Raw genomic sequence first — 10,162 nt, 5'->3', positions numbered from 1 at the left:
AATGCTCCGTTTTAGTTTAATACACACAGTTAAGCTCACACACACTATTTTATGAACATATAGGTTCACCTACTGAATTAAAAACAGAACAAATGAAGCAAAGAAAGTGAAAACCATAAAACAGATTCAAGCAGTATAGGTGTAGATTCACACTTAAAGTATTATCCTATAGAACAGTACAGCTTACAGAGAAGAGAGAACATCTGATCCTTTTACAACTAACACTAGGTTTTTAGTAACATTGTAATCCTGCCAGTAATCCCTTATTTTTAGAAATGATGTAACAGTAATCCGATTAACTTTTACATCTTCAGGAATTAATAAAGTGATCTTAATTTGAAGATATTCTGAAAATGTTAAGAGATTTTTAAAGTGCAATATCACTCTCAAATAAAGAAATACGTTGTTGGAGTCGGGAGGCAAATTACTCAGACCTACTAATTGACCTAACAGAAGCTATTGAGTCTATGTAAGTTTACTGCTTGGCTCAGATCCACCAAGGTCAGCAAGGTCTCACCTCTATTAACTCCTGAAGAACCAGGTTCAATTAACTGCTGTTTCATTTCAGACGACACAAATCAATTTGAGAGATCTTACCAAGTTGAGAGAACCTACCAAGGAGAGAGCTTACCAGGGGAAAAACCCCGCTCTCTCGCTTTCTCCCTCTCAGACAGTGCTTTTATGATCCACGCAGGGACAGAAAAACCAAAGACACCTCCTTTCATATGTGGGGGAAAAGTCATGACCTCTGGTGTGCAGGACTGGACATGTCCAGACATATTCTCCTATGCTATGGCCTAAACACATTTTGGGGCTTCAGTACTTTTCCATTGAGTCAGGGCCCCCTCCCCCTGTACACAGCTGTGAGGGAAGAAACTGTCTCCCCTCTTTTATCAGTGACACCCATAAACTATAATAGGCTTCTAAACTCAACTTAACAAACCTGTATTTTGTATATACTGTGATTATAGAACAACATAAAATATAATACATTTTCATTGTGGGTTACAAGAATATATTTGATTATATTTGATTATAATTAACTTTCGTTTTAATTATTCAACCTAATATTCAGATCTCAACAACATTTAGCCTACTCTTTACGACAAGATTCTTCACAACAAAAGGGTAAAAAATGATAAAACTGCATTTTACTGGAGTTGCCTTCAGTAAAATCCTATGTTATGTTATAATTTCTTTAGATATTTTATCTCATCTATCGATCTAAAAATGTCAGAAATTAGTGGATAATGCTTGTTATTATTTCCGAAATGCCAAGCATATAATTTCAACAGTCTAAAGCTCAAAGATATTAACTTCAGGTCAATATTTAAAACAAGGAAAAGCATAACATCTTCAATAAAAATAGTTACAACTAATGGATCAATCAGGTAATGTTGAAGCTATATTCTGTTGAGGACTTTGATAAAAGAAGCACAATTTTCCCTGATGAAAACCGACACAGCAGTTCAACACTAAAGCTCATCCTTCTGCTCCTTGTGGAAGACCTTTCCATCCGGCTGCTTCCTCCAGCTCAGCTGGATGTTGTCATCCAATCCCTGGATCTTCATCTGCTGTTTGATCTGAGATTAAAAACACTCCATCATTATCACTCAGAGAAAGAGATGATTTATTTATAGTTGATATAGTGTAGCTGATACAGTATTTATATCTACTTGTAACGATTTAAGCACATCTGCATGAATCACACTCTGTATGAACTTCTCTTCAGTACAAATATTGCGTACACTGTTGACAACGGCTGCAGGGAGTGGAAGCAGAGCGCTGAACACACACAGGAAATACGGCTCTTAAAACAATGTCATTCTTACTGATACAAATGAAATGCAGGAATCGTAAAAAATTTAACGGCAGGGTATCGCGATACCTTTCTAGTATTGGTGCACCGTGCAACACTACTTCATATACTCTCGAGTCTATGTGTACCATTCTTTATTCTTTTGTAATTGCTCTGCCATTTCTCCCATTGCCATATATGTTTGTACATCTTCCTGAGGAATTTGGTGACAGGTTGCTAAGTGTTATTATTTTATTAGTCAGGCTGTCAATTGAATAAAATATTTAATTGAGATTAATCGCATGATGTCCATATTTAACTTGCGGTTAATCGTAAATGAATCCCACATTTTGTATCTGTTTTTTAACTGAAGAGGATTAGGGCCACATGTGAAACCTTTCTTTAATTCTGAGATTGAAGTCAGAATTCTTAGAAGAATTCTTAGAAGAATTATGACTTCTGAGAGAAAAATATGTGAATTCTGAGGGAAAAAAATCAGAGTTTTAGAAAGTCTCAGAATTCAGACTTTTTTTCACCAAATTCTGAGATTACAGTCAGAATTCTCAGCTGTTCTGGTACTATGGGCTCAGAACAGTCTCATAATACACACATGCACACAGAAGGATTCACACTTGTATTTCATGATCCGCAAAAGGATTCACACTTGTATTTCCGGATCCACACTTGTGTTTGTCAATGCACACACAAATGTGTTCCGTTTCATATACATGTAAATAAAATCCAAATACAGAAAAAAGTTTTACATATGTATTTTTGATCCTCACATATTTGTTTTCCGTTAAATCCTCTGAACCTGCAAACACAAACCGCTTTCTGTGCATGGATCGCTGTGCATTCGTGTGTGGGTTTTTTGAGACTCCCCTGACGGTCACCCGATTCGTACTTGTAATTTTTTCTATCTATAGCCAATCAGATGTCTCCTCAATTCTAAGCCAATCACATGAGCGCGCCCCCACGGGTAGATTTCTTGCGTTCATGTCACTTATCATATATGCATTTTGCGTAGTCCGGAGCAGGATTTCCGCAGACAGAATTTAATTTTAACAAATTTGAAACTTACCGGTCATGTTTCAATAATAATAAGAATAATAAGAAGAATTGTGTAGCAGAGTTTCCGTTAGCAGGTAATTACCGGACTATGACCGGATATGGCTAATAACACGGGAGTAAGGATCATCTCTTTTCCTCTCTCCCTCCCTCTCTCCTGACAGCCCGTCAGTTTCTCATGCAGCTCGCTAAAACTTCACTCGCGTTTATGTCCATATCGATCAGATCCAGCTCTCCTGATCGGCCTTTATAGAGAGCACCGATCAAACTATTAAGAGTGAATATCGGCCGATAATGACCGGCGGGGGCTTCCCCCCGTTGACAGTTCACTGGGTGTTTCTCAATCGCGAGTAAAGCTGCTCCAGAGCCACTATTTCAAGCATACTACGTCATCGAGTGCTGCCGAAGTACTGTTCCAATCTCCAGCATACTTGGAAATCTACCGAGCCCGGCGTACTCCGTTTGGAGAAATATCGAGGCTGCACATGAGTAGACTCCGCGGTCTTAAAATCCCCACAATGCTTTGTGCACGGACCAATTTCCCCAAATCTGTGACGGAAAATGTAAGGCGGGGCCTCTCATATGACGCACACCTGCACACTTGCTAGCCTGTTCCACTCTTTGTTTTCAGAATGCCAGGAAGTATTCTTGCCTCGCTTCTGAAGCAAGATGCTCGGCAGACATGTGCTACCAAGCAAGCGTACTCGCGATTGAGAAAACACCCACTGTCTAGCACTGGCTTCGTAGTGCACTGATCGATTAGGCTAAGCTAACCTGTAGCTGCTCCCCTCCACACTCACAACAACTTCATACAGACATAAATAAAGCAGCTGATCGCCATACAGGAAACACACATTTAAAACGGTTTTGCCTGCCGTTTTTATGTACACAAGCATTCATTAATGGTTCGGAAAGTGGCACTGTTACCTTAATAATATAAAGGCTTGTATTTGCGTGCATTTCCTTGTTCGGAAAGTGGCAATGTACTGAGAGTGGAAGTGTCCTGAGATTAGCGCCTGCAGGCAGGCTCCATGGACCTGTCAGCTCCGGACAGCGCAAAATGCGTACATGAAGCGCTACGTCATGAACGCAAGAAATCTACCCTCGTGGGGGCGCGCTCATGTGATTGGCTTAGAATTGAGGAGACATCTGATTGGCTATAGATAGAAAAAATTACAAGTACGAATCGGTTCACCGTCAGGGGACTCTCAAAAAACCCACACACGAATGCACAGCGATCCATGCACAGAAAGCGGTTTGTGTTTGTAGGTGCATCGGTTTTAAACGGAAAACAAATATGTGAGGATCAAAAATACATATGTAAAACTTTTTTCTGTATTTGGATTTTATTTACATGTATATGAAACGGAACACATTTGTGTGTGCATTGAAAAACACAAGTGTGGATCCGGAAATACAAGTGTGAATCCTTTTGCGGATCATGAAATACAAGTGTGAATCCTTCTGTGTGCATGTGTGTATTATGAGACTGTTCTGAGCCCATATGGTAGGCTACTGGTGTAGGGTTAATTTCACATCTTGAGATCAATATTGTTTCATCTTGTTTAAAAGTAACTGGAACTTGAACAAATGTACCTTCACCAACATGTCATTCTGCACAGCCTCGTTGTTCAGATTCAGATCGGAGCCCGTGTACTGCAAGCTCAATTTTATCACTTGCTTTGAAACAACTTAAAAAAAAAGAAAAGAAAAATGCATCAATCAAAACATTTACTGTTGCTTCTTTCTGAGCATGTTTTTCCCTGCAGAATCTCTTTTTCAATAATATCCATAAGAACACACTACTCAATAAGATCATGACTTTCAAATGTTTTTGTCCGGAATGTTGATAACTTGTTTTTGTTAAATTATGTTTGCACATTTGATGTTAACATAAACCTTTATCTAAGTACTATATGAGTCACGGGTTACCCTTTAGGAGTTTGTAGCAAATGAAGGGTCTCTTATCTTCACATCTCCAGTCCTCCCATCTTCCAAAGTTGTCGAAGTATGCAACCACACACAGCTCATTGCCATCTATGTTGTTGGGTTCAGATGCTGACCAGTGACTAAAGGAGTATTTCCTTCCATCGGACCACTTCCAGGAGTCTCTGTAAAGGCCAATCCAGACGATACCTCGAGCAGGGACCAGGTCTTGTACCTGCTGGTTCTCTGCCATGTTCCTCACACTGGCCAGGTCAGTGTGGTTTGCTCTGCAGTAGCTCTGGGCCTCAGTCCAGGTCATGAGGATGTTGACCAAGACAAATGTCACATTCTGCCCTGAAAATGGACCACAGTGAACCTCTGAGTGGAGACGCCATAAGAGTAATAATTATTATATACATTATATGTAAAGAGCACTTTAAAAAAAAAAGTGATTCTCACTAATTTGTAATATATTTGAGGAGGGAGTTCAAGAGCAGCGATGGAAAAGGCTCTGCCCCCCCAGGTCTGTTGCTTGGTCCTTTGGGGTCGAGACAGGAGGTTGGGGTCAGAGGTGTGGAGGCTGAATGAAGGAGTGTGGTGATGGAGTAGTTCATGGGGGGGGGTGGTGTTTGTGAGTGAGATGGAGGACTTCAAAATGTAATGGTTGAGGGACATGCAGGCACTGCAGAGTTATTAGAAATATCCTCATATGAGATTTTGGGCCATTGTCATGTGACATCCTGCCAGCCGCTAACAGAGGATGTACTGTATGTGGTACTGTAAAACCATCAGATCACTGCAGTGTAGCTGTACATGGTATCGAATACAATTCCCAAATGCTGCTAGTGCTAATCTGGAAAAACGAACCCTTTACGTGTTTGAACTGTTTTTTAGCCTCACAAGTAATCATTCCTACCTTTGACATCCATGCAGACTGCCATACGGAGTGCGCACAGTTATCATCATTCCAATTTCCATCGGGATCCGTCTCTGTGCAGTATTCTCTACTCAAATAGTTGCTTGGTTGTTGATCCTTCCATGGTCTGAAGACTGTCTCCTCGTTATTGTAGAAGCTTGAGTTTGACATTGACCACCTCCAGCTGTCCCTGTCATCATACAGCCCGATCCAGGCTCGCTGAAAGCAAGATTTCCATGTATTGTAAAATATCAGACACTGAGCATAGCTCACTAGACAGAGCTAGCAGCCCAACTACTTGGGCTCTGACCCTGTTGTGAAGGATAGAATCAAGCATGTGGATTCTTTTTTATCTCTTGTTTTAAAAAACTATATTCCAGGGCCCTATGAGCATTGAAACTGGTTTTGCTTTCTGAAATAATTCCTCCTGTTCATACTAAACTCTACTAGATCCCCTTGTCATGTGTTTTAAATGCACGATAGGAAAGATCGCCACTCCTTGTTCTGATAATATGCTCTGTGTAGCACACATTACACAAAGGAAAGGAATCAAAGCGTCTCTTGGTCACAGTGTGTCTGTCCATGCTTTAGCTAAGTCTCATGCCTTTAAGTCAGAAATTGTCTTATCATTAATGCGATTAATTTTAATCGATTGACAGCAATTCAATATTTTAAAATGTTTACTTTAAAGGTCACCTACCATGCTATTTTTAGGCAATAGCATAGGTCTCAGATATATAAAAATATATAAAAAACATGTCTATGAAGTGTTTTGCTCAAAATACCAAACAGATCACCCATTCTAGCCATGCCTCATATCCCTCTATTTCACTTCCTGTTTCAAAAGTGCTGATTTTATGTATAAAGCTTTATTAAAAAAAAATGATACAAAAGAGGGGCGGAGCTTATACCTGCTCATGCAGGAGATTCTACCGGCACATACTGCGGTGATGAAACGCCATATCATGGATTATCAAGGATTATTTCTGAAACAGTATGGAGCTCAAAGGCTTTCTCTCTTGCCGGTTATACCACAAGGTGAGTTCCTTTTTATTTCCTGCTTCTTCACAAACATGCTCTCTCCAGTACAGGTTAGCTCTGAGTGTTAGCGATGCTAATGTAAACACCGACCATATTACGTCCAAAACAGTCGGGCATTGTTTCTGATAGCAACTTTCTGATAGTGCTGTGGGTCCGCCGCCGATTTGACGTCATCTCGGCCGCAAATCTGGATCAGCTCCGTTGTACCCCCGTTTTTAGAGATTTGGGTACGGAGGAAAAGAGAGAGAGTTTTATTTTCTGACACTGCGTGAGTTCCCTACACACCGGAAGCACATATTTATAAAAGACATCAAAAAGTGCATTTTGCATAGGTCCCCAGTGTTTCCCCTAGGATGGAGTCATAGCAGCGGTGCTAAGGCTTGTGGGCCCAGCATAATGTGAGCGCGGAGCGCGTGGAATTTTTTTAGTGTTGCACGTGCGAAGTGCGCCCCGCCAATTTGTTTCATGTGTCTGCCAGCACAAGAAAGGCTCTCGAGGCCTAGTAACCCAGGGCCGGTTCTAGCCATTTGCTGCCCTAGGCGAGATTTTATATATAAAGAATAAATAAAAAATCTCTACAAAGACAAATACACTACAAAAACAGAACTTATTGACATAGGTAATATACGTTCCCCCCGGGAAGATTTTGTTTAACATTTTAAAGTAAAAATGCTTCAATCTGGTGCACTTTGAGCACACATTACTAGAGACCTGATCTAGGGGGTAACACTCTAAACACCCATATGAAAAAGATCGGTTTACATTTTAATAATCAAATAAGTATATGAACATAACCAATAACCTACCATAGCCAATAACAAATAAATGTAACTTTTTTTTTTTTTATTGTTAATTTATATCTTATTTTACCCAGTTAACATTTATTTATTCATGCATATTTTTGTATCTCTCCAACTTTAAAACGATATTTTTGGTTTACTGTCCTATAGTATACATTGGAATGATTTCAAACCTGTTTTTATTTATCATAATAATTATAAAGGAGTGCCTTGGAAATATGTGTTTACATAATTTGTGGTCAAAACGTTTGAGACCCACTGAGATAACTTAGACTAAAGTGAACTATCTAAACACTCAGAGACTCCTTTAACCTCACTGAGCCTCTCAGTCTGGCAGGAGAGCTCTCCTCCTCCAAAATCGGCCCTGCCTAGTACATACAGTGGCAATGTCTCAAGATTTTACAAAAATACACCTTTATTGAACATACAGTAACACAAATACTACAAATCCACATAACAAACAATCAAAAATGAAAAAACTTATTATTATTTTAATTAAAAAAACGAAGTTAACGAAGTCTATGGACAGGAAATTCCCTCCTTTTGTTACAGACCCTTCATGCAACTCTTGAGTGACACACTGTGTGGTGAGTTTATAGAAGTTACTATAGAAGTATTATACTGACAATACTTTCAACTCCTCAACTACATTTTTAAGAGGGTTGTTTAATACTTTTTTACTAGGTTGTACTTAGGGTCGGATTTTAAAACTTTCAAACAACGTCACCAGAATGATAATTGGAAATTGGCTTGGAAATGAAAGAGAGGGAAAAATGAACTCACATGGTAGTATCCCGGATAGACCATTTTGGTTAAATCTGCCGCGTTGTTCAGGATCTTCACAATCTTCTCGCTGTCCACAGTGGCCAGGTCTGTGTATTTCTCTCTGCAGTACTTTTGAGCTTCAGTCCTGTTCTTTCCGGCCATAGACAAAAAGTGTACCGACGAATGGACTTAGCATGTGATGAGACAGCACACAGCCCTGTAGTGACACAGATATTGTAAACATTTATACGTATTCTTCTTTCATATATTATATAAGAGGTGACCTTTAAAACATTACATCAAATGTATAACATTCAATGACATAATGTTATTCTATTTATCTAGGATTAAACATTTCCTCTGAATCAATCATCTCAGGGCTCCTCAGAAATAACATATACAAAATGTAATGTACATTCAGTTGGGAATTGCTAGTAATATCTATAATAACAGAGGTGCATAAAAAAAAAAACGAATGTTATAAAGGAATATAAGATAATAAAAGATGTTCAGATGTTTAAATCACTTGCCTGCAGCAAGCCATCATGAGCAGAAGAACTACGTCCATCTCGTACGCTCTCTGTTTGGTCTAATGTGTAGGTTTACATTGCAATTGTTGAAATAGCAAATGAGGTTGCACATAAATGTCATTTGATGCGGGTATCATTTGACTTCATGCAAATTTGTCAGAGACACTTTTGCCTTTGAATATCAGGCAGATTATTGATTATGAATGTACCTCTGTTTTCTTTAGCTCAGTTTCCATGGGGCAACTCGGGTTGAGGTAATGTGCAAATGTGTTCCTGTCTGATGGGCGATTCCAAACATGCAGTATTGCCTCCACGATGTTTTGCTGCGACAGTTTACCTCTGCTATAAGACTCTGTCCTTTTCTGCTCCCTCTCCTCATCCATGAACTGCGAGTGTAGTGCAAGTGAAACGGGACGTTTGATCTATTTGTGTGTCCTCACAGTATGCTGATAGTCGAAGACCTTAAAGTAAAAACAAGTAACAAGATACATATGTGCTTAGTAACTGTAATGTAATTACTGCTGAACCAACAGTAACGCATTAAATTACTCTGCGTCAGAGATAATTTAATGTTAGATAATAATTGTATCTAATTACTGTAACGCGTGAGTAGTTTAAATAAATGGGGTTTTTGTCAATTGGTATTTATGACCTGATAAGAGAGTGAGTTATATGACCCCATAAAACCCGTGGTCCCGCCCCTACCCTTTGATGTGACAACCTGATGTCGTGACCTCTAGGACCCCTGACCCTCTTATCTTTTATGACTTGTTTGTTTAGCTTACGTTTTAATTGCCATTATAGTCAATGATGATGATAGTATGACTTGTTTGGGTCACCTTTTGTTGTTGTAATGCCCTCTATAAGGTAATGTTCTTTAAGATGCAGTAATAATACTTATTAACTCTTTTGTGGTAATATAAGGTTATATGACATTTAGCATGTCTTTGAAGTTGTATAGGTAGGTAATAATACTTTATAGACCCTTTTAAAAAAAAAAAAAAAAACGAATTTCCCTTCTCCCTCTTCTTTTTTTCCTTCCCACCCCTGCTGATCCGTGTGACTCTGTCCCTGTCACGGGTCAGATCACCTCCCCTTCTCTAACAGAAGAAGAATAGACATCTCTGAGGGATGTAACATCAAAGTGTTAGTGAAAATATTTCTTTACAAGTCACAGTTTACCCCTTTACTCTTATCAATGTTTTTGAGATGACAGTGTCTCCCACCACAAAAACACACAAATGTGTTCCGTTTCATATACATGTAAATAAAATACAAATACAGACAAAAAGTTTTACATATGTATTTTTGATCCACA

General features: G+C 39.0%; 1 protein-coding gene across 1 annotated transcript; it reads right to left on the bottom strand.

The window, feature by feature from the left end:
* Positions 1-1,010: 1,010 nt before the first annotated feature.
* On the bottom strand, positions 1,011-8,531 carry LOC117497553 (C-type lectin-like). The gene is made up of 5 exons (XM_034149526.1): positions 8,333-8,531; positions 5,709-5,927; positions 4,799-5,146; positions 4,463-4,557; positions 1,011-1,583 (listed from the first exon to the last, which is right to left on the bottom strand). The coding sequence occupies exons 2-5, from the start codon at positions 5,731-5,733 to the stop codon at positions 1,476-1,478; spliced, it is 576 nt and encodes a 191-aa protein (XP_034005417.1). The 5' UTR covers positions 5,734-5,927; positions 8,333-8,531; the 3' UTR covers positions 1,011-1,475.
* Positions 8,532-10,162: the final 1,631 nt, after the last annotated feature.

Source organism: Trematomus bernacchii, unplaced genomic scaffold (genome assembly GCF_902827165.1).
Source record: "Trematomus bernacchii unplaced genomic scaffold, fTreBer1.1, whole genome shotgun sequence".
In the NCBI taxonomy this organism is placed as follows: Eukaryota; Metazoa; Chordata; class Actinopteri; order Perciformes; family Nototheniidae; genus Trematomus; species Trematomus bernacchii.
This window is presented reverse-complemented; position numbering and strand designations above follow the sequence as displayed.

Coding starts and splice junctions, on each gene's coding strand:
- LOC117497553 (XM_034149526.1), bottom strand. CDS start 5,733: ATGGCAGTCTGCATGGATGTCAAAG. Junction 5,147..5,708: donor AGTCTGCATGGATGTCAAAG/GTAGGAATGATT, acceptor GTCCATTTTCAG/GGCAGAATGTGACATTTGTC. Junction 4,558..4,798: donor TTGCTACAAACTCCTAAAGG/GTAACCCGTGAC, acceptor TTTTTTTTTAAG/TTGTTTCAAAGCAAGTGATA.